This window comes from Anarhichas minor, unplaced genomic scaffold (assembly GCF_050575085.1).
Source record: "Anarhichas minor isolate MPS153535 unplaced genomic scaffold, ASM5057508v1 ptg000026l, whole genome shotgun sequence".
In the NCBI taxonomy this organism is placed as follows: Eukaryota; Metazoa; Chordata; class Actinopteri; order Perciformes; family Anarhichadidae; genus Anarhichas; species Anarhichas minor.
In genome coordinates this window covers 3,226,589-3,248,894 of record NW_027466472.1, presented here as the reverse complement: position 1 = coordinate 3,248,894, position 22,306 = coordinate 3,226,589, and the positions used below count along the sequence as shown (strand labels likewise).

At 37.8% G+C, this 22,306-nt stretch overlaps 2 protein-coding genes across 3 annotated transcripts; both read left to right on the top strand.

Moving 5' to 3' along the window:
• Window positions 1-3,583: 3,583 nt before the first annotated feature.
• LOC142958910 (von Willebrand factor A domain-containing protein 5A-like) lies at window positions 3,584-12,974 on the top strand. Of its 2 annotated transcripts, XM_076099929.1 has the most exons (21): window positions 3,584-3,693; window positions 4,171-4,253; window positions 4,592-4,794; window positions 4,877-5,099; window positions 5,551-5,717; window positions 5,815-5,929; window positions 6,066-6,214; window positions 6,305-6,393; window positions 6,508-6,652; window positions 6,802-6,881; window positions 6,979-7,093; window positions 7,230-7,388; window positions 7,488-7,591; window positions 8,153-8,376; window positions 8,739-8,795; window positions 9,011-9,067; window positions 10,197-10,388; window positions 11,365-11,415; window positions 11,946-12,091; window positions 12,264-12,387; window positions 12,503-12,974. In XM_076099929.1, exons 2-21 carry the CDS (start codon window positions 4,208-4,210, stop codon window positions 12,580-12,582), a joined length of 2,526 nt encoding a protein of 841 aa, XP_075956044.1. In that variant the 5' UTR covers window positions 3,584-3,693; window positions 4,171-4,207; the 3' UTR covers window positions 12,583-12,974. The 2 variants fall into 2 exon arrangements, with proteins under 2 accessions (XP_075956044.1, XP_075956045.1); XM_076099930.1 differs by lacking the exons at window positions 3,584-3,693; window positions 11,365-11,415; window positions 11,946-12,091; window positions 12,264-12,387; window positions 12,503-12,974 and adding an exon at window positions 9,633-9,649 and having other exon boundaries at window positions 4,193-4,253; window positions 10,197-10,220.
• A 1,183-nt stretch (window positions 12,975-14,157) lies between these two features.
• LOC142958909 (von Willebrand factor A domain-containing protein 5A-like) lies at window positions 14,158-22,060 on the top strand. Its single transcript, XM_076099928.1, has 20 exons — window positions 14,158-14,268; window positions 14,995-15,042; window positions 15,251-15,453; window positions 15,536-15,758; window positions 16,211-16,377; window positions 16,475-16,589; window positions 16,726-16,874; window positions 16,965-17,053; window positions 17,168-17,312; window positions 17,463-17,542; window positions 17,635-17,749; window positions 17,886-18,044; window positions 18,144-18,247; window positions 18,809-19,032; window positions 19,393-19,449; window positions 19,658-19,720; window positions 20,245-20,301; window positions 21,104-21,249; window positions 21,419-21,542; window positions 21,659-22,060. The coding sequence occupies exons 2-20, from the start codon at window positions 14,997-14,999 to the stop codon at window positions 21,736-21,738; spliced, it is 2,346 nt and encodes a 781-aa protein (XP_075956043.1). The 5' UTR covers window positions 14,158-14,268; window positions 14,995-14,996; the 3' UTR covers window positions 21,739-22,060.
• The last annotated feature ends 246 nt before the right edge of the window (window positions 22,061-22,306 follow it).

Sequence of the window (22,306 nt, the reverse complement as noted above, 5' to 3'; positions counted from 1 at the left end):
GGATAAGAGACTAGTTGACACTGAGGTGGCTTCGGGTGCGTTTCCTAGCATTGGGGGGCATGCCATGAGGCAGAAGACATGTCGTCATAGCTCCCCTACAGCCTTGTACCCCCCTTACCCCCCATTATAGCACGGTGCATTGATTCACCACAATAGGCCCGCATACATTACTGGCCAGGGTGTTCCACTTGCGCTTTCCCCAACCCCCCCTCTGCCCTCCATCCATCACTCTCTCTTTTCCTCACAAAATCAAAAAACTGTGTTTTACAACTGCAAGTCTCCCTAGTTCCCCACATTTCTAGTGACAATCCAAAGAAGGCCATCAGTTGCTAGCCAACGCTAGGGACAGTGTTGAACTTCAGTTTGTTGGAGTGAATGTTGTAAAAGAAGGAGAGGTGAAGGATTGGGGTATTTTTCAGTTTTGGTACTCTGTTGTGTCAGGGCTTTAGTTCTGGTCGGTTTCTCAACTACCTTATGAAAAAATAAACTATTTAAAAATGTTTCATCTTGTTTTAGTTAAGGAGTGAATGTGAAAGTTTTGACGCAGGAAGTGTTGTGCTCATGGTGCGTTTCGTTGCAACACCTTTGCAAACTACAAAAAGGTTTTTGTTTTCATTCAGAAAGTGAAAGTAGATCAGTGGGAGGCTTGACCGCACAGCATCACAGCACTATAGAGTCGGGGAAGAATGGGTAAAAAAAACAGGAAGACAGGGTGCAATGCATGTAACTCCATGAGTGTGACTAGTCCTGGAGGGAGTATCCGGTGGGGAAACTAATCTATCAAACCTATCATTTACTGGATGCCAGCTGCAGGTGAGGTTAGTGAATGTTTCCTGTTCAACTGCTGTAAACCCAGTTTGTTTTAGTGTTGATAATTCCTCCTACTTGGTTTTGCTGCAGACAGTATTTATTTAATAATAAGAGTGCACAGCTTCTGAGCTGTACCAAGAGTTAGTGAAAAGCTAGTTTACTTTCTTGGTAGGAAATGAAGAATAGTATCTTTAAGACTATTATCCCAATAGATCGTCATGCCCGTCATTGACTTGTTCAGCCATTTTTTTTGTGCCAAAGTGTCCCTGAGCAAGACAATAGCTGTGTCCCAATTCAGGGTCTGCATCCTTCGGAGGCTGCATTCGTAGACCGGTTGCGTCACAGCGCTGCGACTAGTGCTGTCCCATTTCGCATTTTTGTTGAAGAGTCCTTCAATGCAGCCGACGAATGCAGCCTTCTCGTCGGAGATTTGGAGGACACATCTGATGTACGCTTCGCGGCCCAGCATATCCCAAGATGCATTGAGTGCCGGTGCGCTATTACCGGCAGCTCGGCTGCCTGCATCCGACTGTAGTAAGCCTTGTAAATTAACTTTTAAAAACTTCACTTTCAAACCTCAGAGGTTGAATAATATCTTACTGAGTTTGTGATGATTTTACAGATGATTTATACTTTATGTCATGTACATAAACAGACCAACGTGAGCTCAGGTAGACAGGTTGTGAACCTGATATATCACTTTAAGTCCGGTAACGTTTCAAACGTTGAGATTAACTACACGAATACACTGAATTTGAGTATTTTGCTGATTCTGTTCATGTTTTGTTACAGAGAGCCAGGAGCTGAGGGGAGAACGATGGACAAACATTCAGCAGCCGTAGCTTTGAATTAAGACATTAGTTCATTTGTAATATCTCCATTTGACCATCCTGTACTTAAGGTTACAGTTACATTAGCTCTCATCCTGTACAAAGCCTTCACTAATAAGACAACCAGTAGATCCTTCTCATGTGTTCATGTTGCTGTCACAGAGATGTCAGTTCTGACTGTCACCTTTTTATTTTATTTATTTAAATTTACACAAGACATCCATGTAAATGATTTATATGTGAATATGTATATATTCTGCTGTGTAAAATGTGTCAATCTTCTAAGTTTGCATCCCTGTGTGAACATTATTGATAAATGTTTCTCTTTTCATCAACTTATTTAAAAAATATAAAGTATATGCACATGTGTTACTGAGAGTTAATAAACACGTTTGCTGACATTTGTTTTGCTGCTGTTAATATTAACTGTCTTGATTGATTTCCTCTGCCTTAGGATTGCTATATATATATATATATATATATATATATATATATATACGTATATATATATATATATATATATATATATATACATATATATATATATATATACATATATATATATACATATATATACATATATATATATATATATATATATATATATATATATATATATATATATATATATATATACGTATATATATATATATATATATATATATACATATATATATATATATACATATATATATATACATATATATACATATATATATATATATATATATATATATATATATATATATATATATATATATATATATATGTATATATATATATATATATGTATATATATATATATATATGTATATATATATATATGTATATATATATATATATATGTATATATATGTATATATATATATATGTATATATATATATATATATGTATATATATATATATATATATATATATATATATATGTATATATATATATATATATATACGTATACATATATATATATATACATATATATATACATATACATGTACATAAATATATATATATATATGTATATATATATATATATATATATATATATATATATATATATATATATATATGTATATATATACATATATATATATATATATATATATATATATATATATATATACATATATATATACATATATATATATATATATATATATATATTTATGTACATGTAAATATATATATATATGTATATATATATATATGTATATATATATGTATATATATATATATATATTTATGTATATATATATGTATATATATGTATATATATATATATATATGTACATGTAAATATATATGTATATATATATATGTATATATATGTATATATATGTACATATATATATATATATATATATATATATGTACATGTAAATATATATGTATGTGTGAATGAAATGAAATAAAGTTGTTGATGAATTAATTTAATTACCAGAACTATAACTGATTGAAAATTAGTTATTAGTAACTGATTTAATTAACTGATTATTAATATAGAAAAACAATATTATGAAAAAGATCTATGAATTCATTATTGAATATATGATAAAAAAACTGATTAAAACACTAAACTAAAACCTTTCCAGTATATATACTGAATAGGTATTAGTTTCATGTATTTATATGTATATATATTTATAATCCTGCTGAGCAGGGATTATATATATATATATATATATATATATATATATATATATATATATATATATATATATATATATATATTTATATATATATTTATAGTGTGTATATTATATATATATATTATATATATAATCCTGTTGAGCAGGGATTTTAGGGACAGGAGCAGCAAGAGGGGGGCGGGGCGGGAAGAGCTGTTGAAGCAAACAGGAAGTCCAAACAGGAAGTGACTTCATGCCGAGCAGCATTCCTGAGTATGTAATGAAAGGGTTGTATGGCCTGTGACGGGAAAACCCCACCTGCTAGGTGCTTAAACTGTAGGCGTGGCTTGGGTTTGACTGCACAACCTTAAGCGGAAGCCTTGCGTATTTGATATCCAGACGCTTACTGCTGCAGAGGACACGGAGGTAGGCACCTGTATTGTTTCAATGATTGGATTATACACTTGTATTACGTTAAACCAAGTGTGTTATACATATACATCAGGTGAACAAAATGCTGCTTTTATATACATTTTTGTTTCACTCCTCCTGTCATCTTTCTACTTTGTTTCATGCAGACTCTGCATTTACAGTAATGATCCATAATTCCTGGGGAGAGAGATTGAACAAACAAACCCACAGGTTTCAAAAATAAATAAATAAAACATGTAGAGGCTACAGGTGTTTATGGAGGTTACACACACCAGCTAAATTAGAAAGCGTAACTCATCATATGAACAATCATATTGTACTTGCATGTAGCTAATTATATGAAGAGAGAGTTTTAGGAAATTGGAATGAACATGCATGGTGTCACAACATGTTCAATGGCATGCAGTGAATGTTGGCATAACAGAGTTTAATTTCCTTTCCCATTATTTTATTTTATTTTATTTTTTACAGCTATAGCTTCCTTGACAGTGTAACCTGTTGAAAAGGCATGATGGTGAACTGCTGTGGTCTGCTCAATATAAATAAGGAACCAGGTACAGATGCTGTTTGAAAACATAATTCATACATCATGTGCGAGAATGATTGTGGTGTGTGTGAATACATTTGCTTGTGTATGTTCGTCCATGTAAAGGTTTGTGTTTGAGCCTCATGGCAGGAAGGGGCTTTTACAAACATATTTAACATATCTAACATATATCTAAACCTGAATATGAAAAGCTACACATTTATTCTAGAGGTGAATGATTAAATCTATAAATTCGGGGACTTTAATTAGGTACCATCAACCATTTGCAAATATTGTCACCCACAAAACACAAAGACGTTTTCACGCGGTCTGTGTTCATTGCGTTTCCTTCTGTTTGTCGGTCAGTTCCTCTGAAGAGCGTGGAGGTGGAGCTGGAGGTGAGGGACCATGTGGCTACAGTGGTCTCCACTCTGAACTATGAGAACAAGGAGGACAAACCACTAGAGGCTGTTTTTGTCTTCCCTCTGCCTGGAGATGCTGCTGTCTGTCATTTCAGTGCTAAGATTGGACAGACACACATTGTAGCTGAGGTGAAGGAGAAACAGGAGGTGAGCTGGACACTAAAGAGTTGCTCACGGAGGAGCTTTAAAACACAGCAAACGTTGCTCACATGTGTCATCTGTGTTTCAGGCTCGTGAGGAGTATGACGATGCTTTGAGCTCCGGTCAGCAGGCCTTCCTGTTGGAGGAGAGTGAGCAGAGTCCAGATATATTCTCTCTGAGTGTGGGCAGCCTGCCTCCAGGAGAGAGCGCCTCCATCAGGCTGGAGTACGTCATTGAGCTGGCTGTGCAGGCTGATGAAGGGCTGAGGTTTTGTCTGCCTGCTGTGCTCAACCCTCGCTACCAACCTCAGGGTAGGAAAACCAGCCAACACCTTCATCAGGAGCCCTTAAGCTTCAACTTAGTGCACACCACACCTGTCCATACAGACGGTTTTATTGCATCAGTCACATGCACAACAGTATACTGGTGAAAACAGAAATGCAGGAATACAGAACTGAAAAATAACAACAGAGAAAATAAATAATTTAGTAGTAGTAGTGTACAAAAAAAACAGAGGATTCTAATGCACCTCATGACATTATTTGCACATTTACTTGAGAATAAGCTTTATTTATGTATCTTTTGGATGGACACTTTATTCTGTATTTTTGTTCCTTATTTAGAATCACAAAAAGTCTTCAATATTATTTTGATTGCACTTTCACTTATCTAGTCTCCCTGTGTCATAGTTACAACTGGACCAAAGGACTTCAGTTTGTAACACCTCTTTGATTACATCATTTCAAACTTGTCTCATGTTAGGTAGTGAAGGTGGCAACGTTCAGGTGACCTCTGTTCCAGCCTCTCTGGTGCCCTACAGTCTGTCTTTCTCTGCCCGAGTGTCCTCTCCTCGTCCCATCTCTAAAGTAGAGTCCAACTGTCCCCTGGACCCTCTCCAGCACCTCAACACAGAGCAAACCCAGGCCGCGGTAGGTAGAGTTCTAGTGATGATTGTTTGTTATTACTGAGAAAAATAAATATCACTATATTGGTAATGATTTGTAATTATTGTTTTTTGAACTGCAGGTCAAGTTGGCTGCAGGACACAAGTTTGACAGAGATGTTGAACTGCTGATTTATTACAAAGATGCCCACCAGCCCACTGCTGTGGTGGAGGCAGGACAGGCCTCCTCCAAGCCTGGTGAGTGACCGTTAGAGAAGGTGTTTGCAAATAACAAGGCCATTACATTCAAACTGATGTAATGAGTAAGTATTCGATTTGTAAATAGCTGAGTGCAGAGTTGTGTATATTTTTCTGTTTCTGCTCTGTGTTTCAGGCACTCTGATGGGTGATCCAGTAGTGATGCTGAGCCTGTACCCTGAGTTCCCCCAGGCTGTGACGTCTTCAGTCGCTTCATGTGGAGAGTTTGTCTTCTTATTGGATCGATCTGGCAGTATGAGTGGTGGACAAATAAAGAGTGCCAGGGTATTAATTATGTGTTATTTATATCATATAATCATTCATAGTGTCTCTCTCACCCAGTGACCTTCACCATCTTCTCTCTCCTCCCTTAAGGACACTCTGCTGCTCCTGTTGAAGAGCGTACCACTAGGCTGCTATTTCAACATCTACAGTTTTGGGTCCAGCTATGAACACATCTTCCCGTAAGTCACTCCCTCAGGTCACTCAGTCTAACAAAGTTTATTATCGCCTGTATTGTCACTTGTTGTTCATGTGTTCATTGCACCATGAGTTCATTCATGTGTTTCTGGTGACAGTAAGAGTGTAGAGTACAACCAGAAGACCATGGAAGAGGCTCTGAAGAAAGTTGACAAGATGGGGGCTGATCTGGGAGGAACTGAGATCCTTGAGCCCCTCAAACACATTTACAGTCAGCGCTGCATTCCCAATCAACCTAGACAAGTAACACACACACACTCACACACACATGTGTTAAACAGGTTGTACAAATATCTCTTGTAGCTATCAAAAAATATTTGGATGACTCAACACATGCTGCATGTTTTTTGGGTGTGACTTTATGGGTGTGATGTGTAAACTCTCCTCCGTAGCTATTTGTCTTTACTGACGGAGAGGTGGGGAACACCAAAGAAGTCATCAATCTGGTGAAGCAGAACTCAGGTTCCCACAGGTGAAATAAAAAAAACACAACAAAACACCCACACAGTTCCCAGAATATGTCTCATTTTCAAACGTTGTGTGTTAAAAACAAAACTACTGTATTGTAGGTGTTTCTCTTTTGGGATTGGGGAAGGGGCCAGCTCTGCTCTCATCAACGGGTTGGCCAAGGAAGGAGGAGGTCACGCTCAGTTCATCACAGGGACGGACAGGATGCAACCCAAAGTAAGACATCACAGCCTCTGTATCAATTCTAATGAAAAATGCAATTAGGACAGACGACACGATAAGAAATGTAAATTCCCATTTATTTAAACTCAGTGCCTCTCCCAACTTTTTGTAAATTGTTTTTACTCATCAGGTGATGCAGTCGCTGCGATTTGCTCTGCAACCAGCTGTGGTGGACATCTCAGTCACGTGGGATTTGCCAAAGGGAGTTTCTGTCACTGCTCTCTCTCCACCAATCACAGCACTGTTCCAGGGTCAAAGGTCACTGGTTTATGCCCAGCTCACTGGACAGGTAGGAGCAGTAACACCTTCTAGTGAAATCACTTTCTGGTTAGATTTCTCAGGTCAATTATGATGATACAAATGGTTTCTAACTCTGATGCTTTGTCAGAGTTCAGAGGCCTCAGAGGGCTGTGTGACGGTGAAGTACAGTCTGGCAGGTCATCCCTCTCAGAACCAGCTTCACTTCAGTCTCAGACCTGCAGAGGACACTGGGTAAAACAACACTGTTATGTATTTAATTATTTAGATAAAGTAAAACTGTAGCTATGGATGAGAAACAAGACACAGTTTAATAAAAGAATGTTGCACTGATTCATTAAAGATCTGCTCAGTGGCTGACACACACAATGTGGAGAATGGCTTTATATGTAATTATTTAGTCAAAAAATATGCTACAAGAAACAAGACATTGAATTCTTTTTTTTCCCTAAATACCTGGAAAAACCTTGCAAAGCATCTGAAGTTACATGAAACATCAGGTAACTGTTCATAACATAATAGGTTTCCAACATTTCTCAAGATGGTTTCTGTTATATTCAAATAAAATCAAGAATGCTGCATAAAAATAAATAAAACACATTAACTTTGCAAATGCAAACATGCAAACCGTGGCGATGAAAGAAACCCTGAGAATCCTGCAGCAGAGCAATATCGTTAAAGTGCTTTACACTATTTCTCTACAATTCAATGCGTAAACCCTAAAATGCATAATGAATGTGTTTATTATAATATGGTACATCTATGTGTAGATGTGTTAACGTCTCTTCTCTGCAGATTAACAGTCCACCGGTTGGCTGCTCGGACTCTGATTCGCTCCCTGGAGATGGAGGAGAGAGAGTGTGAAGAAGAGGAAGATGGAGAAGTGAAGAAGAAGAAGGTGGTCGATCTCAGTGTCCAATCAGGAGTGAGCAGTGCCTTCACTGCCTTCATTGCTGTCAACAAAGGCAACAGCGAAGCTATTCAAGGACCTCTGGTGCGCAGAAATGTTCCAACACCCAGTAAGTGTTTTCAAGGAAATATAAAAAACTACAGTTATGCTCTACTTACTAGATACTAGCTGACCATGAATGATACTGTAGAGAAGCATGCTGAGGGACGACTTTAACATTAAGAAAATCACTGATCATCTACAAATCACTGTTTTAATTTGTTTTTGAGATGAGAGCGAGCATTTGTTGAGTGCTCAGTGTGTTTGCGTGTGCACATCTGTTTGTATGGAAACTTATGAGACATTTTAATTTAACTGCTTGTTGTTAGTCATTGTAATAAGCTCAGAAAACAGTAGTTTTGTTGATATTGTTTCTTTAGTTATTGTCTTGGCTCATATCTTGACCTCATACTTTTTTTTTTTATCTCAAAGTGATGATGGGCTGTAGTATGCTCCAGAATTTGTCCTGTCATGTTCCTGTGAGGAATGGTAAGTAAAAATCTTCAAAGCTGAATCGGAGTGGAACACATATCTGTCTATTTCTACACTTTTCTACACTTTTGAGATATTTTGAACAATTTTAACTGCTTGTTGTGCGTCATTGTAATAAGGTCAGAAAACAGTAGTTTTGTTGATATTTTTTGGTTTAGCAATTCTCATGGCTCATATCTTGACTTCATACTTTGTTTTTTTTTATCTCAAAGTGATGATGGGCTGTATTAAGCTCCAGAATTTGTCCTGTGATGTTCCTTTGAGGAATGGTAAGTAAAAATCTTCAAAGCTGAATCGGAGTGGAACACATATTTGTCTATTTCCACACTTTTCTGCACTTTTGAGATATTTTGAACAATTTTAACTGCTTGTTATTAGTCATTGTAATAAGGTCCCAAACCAGTAGTTTTGTTGATATTTTTGGTTTAGCAATTCTCATGGCTCATATATTGACTTCATACTTTTTAATCTCAAAGACAGGATGAACTCTAGTATACTGTGTATAAGAAGTGGACATGTTTACTGAGGTAATTAATAAAGTTAGAAATAGGGTCGTTTTCTCATTGACTTCTTTACAATCAAACTTATTTTTTCATCAGTGGCGTCGCCCCCTGCTGGTCATTAATAATAATGCAAGTTTAAGGCACTTCAGCATTGGCTTCAGTTTTCAGTACGGGAGATTGCCGCCTGGTCATTGAACTAATCTCAGAAACCACTAGTTTAGCAGTTAATGTTTATCTTTCATCATTATCAGGTAACGTCCTGACCTATTTCTCTTTATCTTTTTAACCTCAAAGTTAACCCTAATCTCCTTGTATTCTTATCTATTACCAGCCATGGTCGTACTAAATGTAAGTCTACAAGGTAACTGTGATTTTTAACACACAATTGTGTATTACTATAAATACAGTACATGGATAGAGACTGAGCAAACAGCATGAACTACTGTATGTAGGAGTTCTGGCAGTCCTGGACATATGCAACATATAGTTGCCCAGGACTCTCAGCAGAATCCTCGTCACTGCTCAGATTTATTGAGAGCTCCTTCAAACAGCAGAACCTTCTTCGTTCCCTTGTTTTAAGATCCTTCTGGAGTTGTCATTGTCCCACATTAAAGAGACATGCCATTGGGGAACACGTTGCTTCATGGCGATGACCGCGGCCAGTGGATTTATTATGAAAACAACTTCTGCTGAGAGGAATAAATAATATGAAGGAATACTTCACCAAAATGCCCAATGTGGCTCTTGGTTCCTTTGATACTCATGCTAATAACAATACTAATACTACTACTAATGGTTTAGCAATACTAATGGTAATATTTATATTAATAACAACAATAATGATGAGTCACAGAGGGATAATGGATAATAATCAGGCTGTGTGCTCTCTCAACAGCTTCTATGAGCAGAGAGAAGGGAGGCGCCAGCCGAAATATATTCTCCAATATGAAGAAGAAGCTAGTTGCCTTAGTGAAACCACAGAATAATTCTCTGGAGAGTCATGGTGTTTCTCACTGCTACGGAAGCCTACAGCCTATGTCTCTGTCCAGTGAGCGTGATGAGTCTGAGGAGTGTGATGTTGATGATTGTAAGTCTTACTATTTTCCTCTACCACATCATACTGGTTTCACTATTTCAGATTTTACTGTGTGATAAATGTAACAGTTCACTTTCAGGGCCTTTTGTTCTCTAAACAAAAATACCCCAAAACATTTTTTACATCACCATGGACTGTTATGCCCCAAAGAGATGCCTGGCTTACCCAACTATACAACAGCTGGTATCTGCACAGGAAATTTGATCATATTTCTAAAGCACCACATTAGATTTGTGCCAAAGACAGTTAATGATTTACTTCCCCAGCAGAGCAGTGGATGGACTAGTGTTTATTATGACTATTGAATATTGTGGAAACTCAGTCATCACTGGAATCAGCAGGACGTTGAAATGAGAAATGATCTAAATAATAGTTTTATTCTGCAAATGCAGCTAGCTGGAGTCACATGAAGTTTAAATATGGGAGGGCTAATTTCAATGATTAGTTGTTGTCACAGCCTCATTAACGCCGTCGTGAACTGTAAGTTTGCTGTGTTAAAATATTAGTTACTCACATTGTTTATGATTTAATATGTAATTATTATATTTTTAAAGATATAATTAAACTAGAGACCGTTTTTGCAATGGGATCGTTTTGCATCCCCCTTACTGCCGGCACCCTTGGTCGAACCACACCCATCTTAGAACTCTGCCTTCATTTTGACCTCAACGACACACCAGTGAAGCTTTGTGACTGCATCTTGCACGGTTGCGACGTTATGGCAGTGACAAAATATGTCCGCAGACGGAAATTTAAACACTCACACACAGGCTCACTAAGTGAAAACAATACCAGTGTCGCTGACGTGGCTGTTATTGATTTAAATAGTTTATTTTCTTTGTACTCACTGGTTTGTGGTGCAGTGGTTTATACATTGAGAATTTCTGCATCTTACAATTTAAGTTCCTTCCTTGTATTTACTGTTGTTGCTTTTGTGTAATGTTCTACGTCTCTTTTTCTCTTTAAGCGATGTACATTGGAACCGGATTTAAAATTAAACCCGATCCATGTAGCTTGAGTAAGTAAGGTTATTGAAGATACACCTGCTCACAACTGTTGTGTTATTACCATGTCATTTTGTACACACATTCATGTCTCCCTCAGGATGATTTGTAATACATTTGGTGATTATCTGACTTTAAATCCAGTGCTTTCATCAGGTCGAACTTTTTATTTGTCCAATACTTTGATTAATGACGAAATACTTGCAAAACTAATGAGATCAGCCCATCGGCTCTACTTTGTGTTTATAGCTAATTAGTAGCTAGCAGGTAATGATGAAAGGTGAAAACCGATTCCAAATAAGGATCAACAATATTATTAGAAAAGAGAAATGTGAATCAGTGTTTTCAAGTTCAGCATGTCACTTTTTAGTTTAGTAATTCACTCATATTTATTTCCTGTAATATACTGGCATCAATACGTCAGTATCAAATAGGAAAACAATAAGAAAAAAGACAAAATTAAAACAATTGCTCTAAATACATACCAGTCCAATAAACCACAGAGATTATTTTTATCTTCTCACTGTGATTTTCTCCTCTGAAGCCGGCCTGCCCAAACAGCCACCCAGAGACCCTTTGCTGCAGCTGGTCTCCCTCCAGAAGGCGTCTGGCTGCTGGGTGCTGGATCCAGATCTGGCTGCTGCACTGGGAAAGACCAGCGAGGAGGTGGAAAAGCCAAAGCCTGCATCGGTGAGTTATTGTCAAATATAACAACACAAATTAATAATGGGATTTATTTTTCAATGGACAGTATTTAAGTTTCTTTTTTTCAATTGTTGTTAGGAAGTCAGATTTTTCCTTTGTGCTATATCTTCTTTGTTCTTTTTGATTTAGTTTTGTATTGTTTGATTTGGTGAATCAGGTGAACCAGGACGTGTGGGCCACCATTCTGGCTCTGACCTGGCTTCATGGTTTCAAGATGGATGCTCAGGAAGAGTGGGAGCTTCTGGCTATGAAGGCTGTGTCATGGCTCCGAGCTCAGAAAGGTAAAAACCAAAATAATAAGTGTTAATCTGTTGTTTTTAACAGTGTTTGCTGGTTAAAATCATCTGTTTGCCCACATTCAGTCCGCTGATGACTTGTGTTGTGTGTGTTTTTCAGCGTCATGTGTGAAGGAATGTGTGGAAGCAGGAAATGCTCTGTTGGGTTGCAACGTGCAGAAAGACTCCTTGGGGATCTGAGGTTTTCACTGAAGGGGCTTCTGCTTCAAGACTGGTCACTTCTGGTACACAGAAGCAGATTCACTCCATCCTACAATATTTACTTCAAATCCAATTATGCCTTTCATGTCAACTTGTGTCTAAAACAACTGAAAATTAAGCTTCACACCTCCTCCATTCACTGTGCAGTAAAAACTATGTGACATCAGAATTACAAATCTAACCTTGAGCTGTCAGCAGACATTTCCGGCCACATTATAAAAGGTTTAAGAACTGCCTGCTTCAACTGTGATGTTTTTTTTACTAACTTGTTTCAGGGTAATGTATCCTAAATTACTGCTGAGTCTTGGGGATGTTTTTGCTTCAAAATGAACCTTACACTTCCACATCCAACATTAAAGGGTTAAATTATACGTGAACGTATTGCAGGCGTGTGACTGTGAATGTGTTGGTGTGAGAAGTTGATACTTTACCCAAAGCCCAAAGATTAAAAAGTATGTTTTTATAAAGTGTGCCACTAATCAAATTAATTTCCTGAATCAACTAACGTTAACTCTCTATTCACTTCCAGCAAGTCGACGCTTAGTTCTCCAGATCCTTTTAGTTTTAACCAATCCGACGGCATCCAATCAAGTTGCAGGAGAGAATCACAACAGTTAGTTTACAGAGCGCCAGTCGGAAAAGAAAATCTGATTATTTTCTTCACAGAGTAACTAAAACGCTATTCAAGGACTTTATCCATTGCTTTTCTTTTTAATTCATCTTTTTAATGAATTGAGACTTAAAACATGAAATATCACTTTAACAGTTAAATATAACAAGACAGGGCAGAAACACAAAATAAAATGTCAGCGCTATTTATTTTTTGTTCAGTCATTTTAAAGAGCGTTCATGATTTTTGTAAATGTAAATTATTATTACTCGGTAGTTAAAGTGGCATTGCATTTAGTGAAGAGTGCATTATGACTGGTTTAGGACTCAGCACTCAAAGTTTAGATTTTGAGAGTTTGCTTGACAATTATGGAGCTAAAGCAGGTAAAAGGTTTTGTTCATTTGAAAAGAAAATGTGAACCTGAAAGTTCAAGTTGTGGTCTTGAACATTGAAAAATACAGCAATGTATTCAAAATATAAATAAGTGAATGAAACGTTTTTTGGGTTGAATATAATTTTGATTGAGTTCTGGAATTTTTTTGAATACATTTTTTTTTTCATTTTTCACTTTCATATATATTTTGATTTTTGAGTTCTTATATTTTTCAGTTTCAGATTTCACCCCAGTTTAGTCTGCTGGTGGAGTGGTTGCCATTCAACCCAAAAATTGGGATTATTGGGATTATTGGGATTATGAATGGGAACTTTGTGCTGTCTGCTCCATTTTAACAGAGAAAGTTGTTTTTTGTGATTTCAAGTAACATCTGCAACCTTTCACCAAATACAATTGTAAGGACTTACAGCACTTCAGAGGCTTTTTGGAATAAAACTGGAGTCAGACATTAGTTTTCTAGCATAAAACTTTTGGAACTTCATGTTGCATATTTAAGCTCCACCCACCCGGTACTCTCTTGTTGAGAAATCGAGCGTACCCGATAGGCGTGACTTTCACTTTCACGTTTTTATCTTTCTGCTTTATACGTCTGAAAATTGTCTCCACATATTTACAAGAGGGAAGTTCAGTAAGACTGTCCAGGAGACATCCGTCCCCAGAGGTAGGCATTATTCTGCTGTGTGTCTATTTAAATAGTCTGCTTATCGATACTAAGTCGGCCCACAACACTGCGCAACCCGTATTAATGCTGGATATGTTGATGTCCCAGTGGGTTTGAATTTGTATAATAACTTCACTGGAATATCGTGATACCATAACAAAAGAAATAAAGAAGAAGTTACGTTAATAAATAAAATAAATGAACATCAGACTGTTATCATCGTAATCTGTAATTTCCCGTCAGAGATTATATTTATAGTCTCATCAGTAACATTAAGCAAACAGCTGTCCAGATCTATTTAAATAGGCCAAACAGTTTCATAACAAACACGGAACAGCTAAAAGAATTAATGCGCAGACTGAACCAGGAAAGGGCGGAGCAGAGAGGTACAGCGGTAGTAGAATACATGTATTATTATTATTAACTTTTTTAAATTTGGTGATCTGTGCAGTGAATTTATAAAATGTATTGTTGGGATTTTTACACTTTTTTTTATTGTGTTTTCCTTATGTTCAGTCCTGTGGTCAGCATGTTTAACCGTAATTCCTATATGTTTTGATGGCATTTATATACAAATATATATATATATATATAATGGATGACAAATAATGTTTATTAGTTTTCATAAAAACGTATTTTGCTTGCTGAATGTCCAGACTGTACAGTACATTACCATCCATCTCTGCAGCATGAAGTCCTCAGATGTCCTTGTTGATTGTTGTACAGGTATGATGGCGAACTGCTGTGGTCTGCTAACCTCCCAGAAGGAACCAGGTAGAAAACAAACCTCCATAACTTTTTTGTACTTGTGTAAACTTCAAATGCAAAGATATTTTTATATGTATATGTCACACTATTAAACATCTTGGTTGACAGGTCCACCTCTAGTGTAGCTAAAATGCAACAATTCAGTGAAGAGTAAACCTCAACAATGTAGGAAAACATGTTGCGTTCATTGCGTTTCCTTCTGTTTGTCGGTCAGTTCCTCTGAAGAGCGTGGAGGTGGAGCTGGAGGTGAGGGACCATGTGGCTACAGTGGTCTCCACTCTGAACTATGAGAACAAGGAGGACAAACCACTAGAGGCTGTTTTTGTCTTCCCTCTGCCTGGAGATGCTGCTGTCTGTCATTTCAGTGCTAAGATTGGACAGACACACATTGTAGCTGAGGTGAAGGAGAAACAGGAGGTGAGCTGGACACTAAAGAGTTGCTCACGGAGGAGCTTTAAAACACAGCAAACGTTGCTCACATGTGTCATCTGTGTTTCAGGCTCGTGAGGAGTATGACGATGCTTTGAGCTCCGGTCAGCAGGCCTTCCTGTTGGAGGAGAGTGAGCAGAGTCCAGATATATTCTCTCTGAGTGTGGGCAGCCTGCCTCCAGGCGAGAGCGCCTCCATCAGGCTGGAGTACGTCATTGAGCTGGCTGTGCAGGCTGATGAAGGGCTGAGGTTTTGTCTGCCTGCTGTGCTCAACCCTCGCTACCAACCTCAGGGTAGGAAAACCAGCCAACACCTTCATCAGGAGCCCTTAAGCTTCAACTTAGTGCACACCACACCTGTCCATACAGACGGTTTTATTGCATCAGTCACATGCACAACAGTATACTGGTGAAAACAGAAATGCAGGAATACAGAACTGAAAAATAACAACAGAGAAAATAAATAATTTAGTAGTAGTAGTGTACAAAAAAACCCAGAGGATTCTAATGCACCTCATGACATTATTTGCACATTTACTTGAGAATAAGCTTTATTTATGTATCTTTTGGATGGACACTTTATTCTGTATTTTTGTTCCTTATTTAGAATCACAAAAAGTCTTCAATATTATTTTGATTGCACTTTCACTTATCTAGTCTCCCTGTGTCATAGTTACAACTGGACCAAAGGACTTCAGTTTGTAACACCTCTTTGATTACATCATTTCAAACTTGTCTCATGTTAGGTAGTGAAGGTGGCAACGTTCAGGTGACCTCTGTTCCAGCCTCTCTGGTGCCCTACAGTCTGTCTTTCTCTGCCCGAGTGTCCTCTCCTCGTCCCATCTCTAAAGTAGAGTCCAACTGTCCCCTGGACCCTCTCCAGCACCTCAACACAGAGCAAACCCAGGCCGCGGTAGGTAGAGTTCTAGTGATGATTGTTTGTTATTACTGAGAAAAATAAATATCACTATATTGGTAATGATTTGTAATTATTGTTTTTTGAACTGCAGGTCAAGTTGGCTGCAGGACACAAGTTTGACAGAGATGTTGAACTGCTGATTTATTACAAAGATGCCCACCAGCCCACTGCTGTGGTGGAGGCAGGACAGGCCTCCTCCAAGCCTGGTGAGTGACCGTTAGAGAAGGTGTTTGCAAATAACAAGGCCATTACATTCAAACTGATGTAATGAGTAAGTATTCGATTTGTAAATAGCTGAGTGCAGAGTTGTGTATATTTTTCTGTTTCTGCTCTGTGTTTCAGGCACTCTGATGGGTGATCCAGTAGTGATGCTGAGCCTGTACCCTGAGTTCCCCCAGGCTGTGACGTCTTCAGTCGCTTCATGTGGAGAGTTTGTCTTCTTATTGGATCGATCTGGCAGTATGAGTGGTGGACAAATAAAGAGTGCCAGGGTATTAATTATGTGTTATTTATATCATATAATCATTCATAGTGTCTCTCTCACCCAGTGACCTTCACCATCTTCTCTCTCCTCCCTTAAGGACACTCTGCTGCTCCTGTTGAAGAGCGTACCACTAGGCTGCTATTTCAACATCTACAGTTTTGGGTCCAGCTATGAACACATCTTCCCGTAAGTCACTCCCTCAGGTCACTCAGTCTAACAAAGTTTATTATCGCCTGTATTGTCACTTGTTGTTCATGTGTTCATTGCACCATGAGTTCATTCATGTGTTTCTGGTGACAGTAAGAGTGTAGAGTACAACCAGAAGACCATGGAAGAGGCTCTGAAGAAAGTTGACAAGATGGGGGCTGATCTGGGAGGAACTGAGATCCTTGAGCCCCTCAAACACATTTACAGTCAGCGCTGCATTCCCAATCAACCTAGACAAGTAACACACACACACTCACACACACATGTGTTAAACAGGTTGTACAAATATCTCTTGTAGCTATCAAAAAAATATTTGGATGACTCAACACATGCTGCATGTTTTTTGGGTGTGACTTTATGGGTGTGATGTGTAAACTCTCCTCCGTAGCTATTTGTCTTTACTGACGGAGAGGTGGGGAACACCAAAGAAGTCATCAATCTGGTGAAGCAGAACTCAGGTTCCCACAGGTGAAACCAAAAAAAAAAAACACCCACACAGTTCCCAGAATATGTCTCATTTTCAAACGTTGTGTGTTAAAAACAAAACTACTGTATTGTAGGTGTTTCTCTTTTGGGATTGGGGAAGGGGCCAGCTCTGCTCTCATCAACGGGTTGGCCAAGGAAGGAGGAGGTCACGCTCAGTTCATCACAGGGACGGACAGGATGCAACCCAAAGTAAGACATCACAGCCTCTGTATCAATTCGAATGAAAAATGCAATTAGGACAGACGACACGATAAGAAATGTAAATTCCCATTTATTTAAATTCAGTGCCTCTCCCAACTTTTTGTAAATTGTTTTTACTCATCAGGTGATGCAGTCGCTGCGATTTGCTCTGCAACCAGCTGTGGTGGACATCTCAGTCACGTGGGATTTGCCAAAGGGAGTTTCTGTCACTGCTCTCTCTCCACCAATCACAGCACTGTTCCAGGGTCAAAGGTCACTGGTTTATGCCCAGCTCACTGGACAGGTAGGAGCAGTAACACCTTATAGTGAAATCACTTTCTGGTTAGATTTCCCAGGTCAATTATGATGATACAAATGGTTTCTAACTCTGATGCTTTCTCAGAGTTCAGAGGCCTCAGAGGGCTGTGTGACGGTGAAGTACAGTCTGGCAGGTCATCCCTCTCAGAACCAGCTTCACTTCAGTCTCAGACCTGCAGAGGACACTGGGTAAAACAACACTGTTATGTATTTAATTATTTAGATAAAGTAAAACTGTAGCTATGGATGAGAAACAAGACACAGTTTAATAAAAGAATGTTGCACTGATGCATTAAAGATCTGCTCAGTGGCTGACACACACAATGTGCAGAATGGCTTTATATGTAATTATTTAGTCAAAAAATATGCTACAAGAAACAAGACATTGAATTCTTTTTTTTCCCTTAATACCTGGAAAAACCTTGCAAAGCATCTGAAGTTACATGAAACATCAGGTAACTGTTCATAACATAATAGGTTTCCAACATTTCTCAAGATGGTTTCTGTTGTATTCAAATAAAATCAAGAATGCTGCATAAAAATAAATAAAACACATTAACTTTGCAAATGCAAACATGCAAACCGTGGCGATGAAAGAAACCCTGAGAATCCTGCAGCAGAGCAATATCGTTAAAGTGATTTACACTATTTCTCTACAATTCAATGCGTAAACCCTAAAATACATAATGAATGTGTTTATTATAATATGGTACATCTGTGTGTAGATGTGTTAACGTCTCTTCTCTGCAGATTAACAGTCCACAGGTTGGCTGCTCGGACTCTGATTCGCTCCCTGGAGATGGAGGAGAGAGAGTGTGAAGAAGAGGAAGATGGAGAAGTGAAGAAGAAGAAGGTGATGGAGCTCAGTGTCCAATCAGGAGTGAGCAGTGCCTTCACTGCCTTCATTGCTGTCAACAAAGGCAACAGCGAAGCTATTCAAGGACCTCTGGTGCGCAGAAATGTTCCAACACCCAGTAAGTGTTTTCAAGGAAATATAAAAAACTACAGTTATGCTCTACTTACTAGATACTAGCTGACCATGAATGATACTGTAGAGAAGCATGCTGAGGGACGACTTTAACATTAAGAAAATCACTGATCATCTACAAATCACTGTTTTAATTTGTTTTTGAGATGAGAGCGAGCATGTGTTTAGTGCTCACGCTGTGTTTGCGTGTGCACATCTGTTTGTATGCAAAAAGTTAAACTTTTGAGATATTTTGAACTATTTTTCATTGTAATAAGCTCAGAAACCAGTATTTTTGTTGATATTGTTTCTTTAGTTATTATCATGGCTCATGTCTTGACCTCATACTTTTTTTTAAATCTCAAAGTGATGATGGCCTGTTGTATGCCCCAGTGTCTTCCGATTTACCTGGGTGCTCCTATGAGTAAGTCAAAATCTCTAAAGCTGAATCGGAGTGGAACACATATCTGTGTATTTTTACACACATTTCTACACTTTTGAGATATTTTGAACAATTTTCACTTCTTGTGGTTAGTCATTGTAACAATGTTCCAAACCAGTAGTTTTGTTGATATTTTTGGTCTTGTAATTCTCATGGTTCATGTCTTGACCTCATGTTTTTCATCTCAAAGTGATGATGGACTGTGAAGATATGCTGGAGCTTAATGAGTCCTATTGTTCTGTTGAGATGGACAGTAAGTACAAATCTACAAATCTGAATGGGAGTGGAACACTTATGTATGTCTTTCTATAAACAGACTGATGGATGCAAACAAAACATAAGAAAACACATTTCTGTGGCACAATTTCTTTGCTTGCTTTTTTGCAGCTTTAAGGTGAAATACTGTATGAAGGTCGAACTCTTCATTTGTCCAATACTTTGATTAACGACCAAATACCTGCAAAACTAATGACATTTATAATGAGGACATGACTAATTAGCACAAATAGCAGGTAATGATAAAGGTGACGAGAGATTCTACAAAAGAAGCATCATTATTAGCATCATTTCCTTCTTCTGATTGAAGAAGGAAATGTGAGTCAGTGTTAACATGTCATTTTCTAAGTTTAGTAATTCACAATAAATATGTATTTCCTGTAATAAACTCATATCTACACTTTCTGTTGCAGTGGTTTAAACATTTTGGTATATTACAATTTAAGTTTTTTGCATTTAATGTTGTCGCTGTGTAATATTCTGTCTCTTTTTCTGTTGAAGGCATGGACATGAGTGTCAATCGAGGGTTCGGTGCTTCTCCATGGAGCTCTTTGGATGGTAAGTATCAACAACTTGAATGGAATGCCAATAATTTGCTTCCACACATTCATGTCTCTCTCAGGATAAATTGTAATCCATTTGGTAATTTTTTTTCATTCAGTGCTTTCAACTGGTCAAACTTTATATTTTTCCATATTTTCCAACTTTAGATTTCTGACCAAATACTTACAAAACTAATGACATCAGCCTCAGCTGTACTTTGCTTTTAAGGCTAATTAGCAAAGTTTAGCATGCTAAGACACTACAGTAAGTTGGTGAACATGCTAAAAATCAAACATGCATTAACATCAGTATGGTATACATTGTTATTGTGAGCATCTGAGCGTGCTGATGTCAGCATTTAGCTCAATGCGCCGCTGTTTTAAGTACAGCCTCACAGAGCTGCCCGCATCACTGAAGACTCCTCTCTGTCTCTCTATAAATTCTCTGCATAATTATTAAAAGTCAAAACAGAACAAAACTTGTTTTTTTAAATGTACTAGTCACACCAACATTTTTCTTCTTTTATTAGCACTATAAACATAATTTATGCAAGAAAACAGACTAGAATGTTTATTATTCAATAAAGGTGAAGACATTTAGATTCAACACAAGAAGCAATATTATGATTTAAAGATATAAAGTTGCATGCTAACATGGAAAGTGTATTAATCACTCTAATATGTTTAACTGCATATATCTACACATCAGTATGAAATAGGTAAAAATTAAAAAAATGAAAGGAATGGCACTAAATACATACCAGTGTGCTAATCCACCAAGATTACTTCATTTCCTTCTCTGATTTTCTCCTCTGAAGTCAGCTTGCCCAAACAGCCACCCAGAGACCCTTTGCTGCAGCTGGTCTCCCTCCAGAAGGCGTCTGGCTGCTGGGTGCTGGATCCAGATCTGGCTGCTGCACTGGGAAAGACCAGCGAGGAGGTGGAAAAGCCAAAACCTGCATCGGTGAGTTATTGTCAAATATAAAGGACTTATTTTTCATGTGAAATTTAATTTAACTTAACTTCAAATTTCTATTGTTATTATGTTGTTAAGGAAGTCAGATTTTTCCTTTGTGCTATATCTTCTTTGTTCTTTTTGATTTTGTTTTGTATTCTTTGATTTGGTGAATCAGGTGAACCAGGACGTGTGGGCCACCACTCTGGCTCTGATCTGGCTTCATGGTTTCAAGATGGATGCTCAGGAAGAGTGGGAGCTTCTGGCTATGAAGGCTGTGTCATGGCTCCGAGCTCAGAAAGGTAAAAACCATAATAATAAGTGTTAATCTGTTGTTTTTAACAGTGTTTGCTGGTTAAAATCATCTGTTTGCCCACATTCAGTCTGCTGATGACTTGTTTTGTGTGTTGCTTTTCAGCATCATGTGTGAAGGAGTGTGTGGAAGCAGGAAATGCTCTGTTGGGTTGCAACGTGCAGAAAGACGCCCTGGGGATCTGAGGTTTTCATTCAGGGGCTTCTTCTTCAGGATTGCTACAAATTTACTCCGTCCTGCCACCTTATAAACACTGCACTTTTAAACATCTTACTTTTAGCTATGCAGCTGTTTGTTTAGGCCCTTGGAACATACTGGGAAAACACTATTTCATGGTAAAAATAATACGTTTTTAGTTTGTAATATCCTTCCAGGGTCAGATGTTTGACAAAGTTGTGATCTGTTCTGTTGCCTCAAAGCTTAATGTCAGGTTGTATGTGGATCAGTTTTACTTACAATAAAACGTGTCGTTCTAAAAAAGGATATGTGAATAAAGAAATAAGAGCCCTTCAGCCTCATGTGTTAAGTGTGCATAGGCACCAATAACATGCCAACACATCTCTAAGAGTGTGAACTCTAGGAGTGTAAATGGTGTGAGGACAACAAAAGCACTACTTTTCACTGTGCGTTCACAAACAGAAGGAGATTTAAAGGGAGTTGGCTCAGGTAACAGTTGGCCGTCATACCATATGCAATTATTTTTTGATTATGCCTGCATAATTATGTGCAATGAAAGGTGACAGTACACCTAAC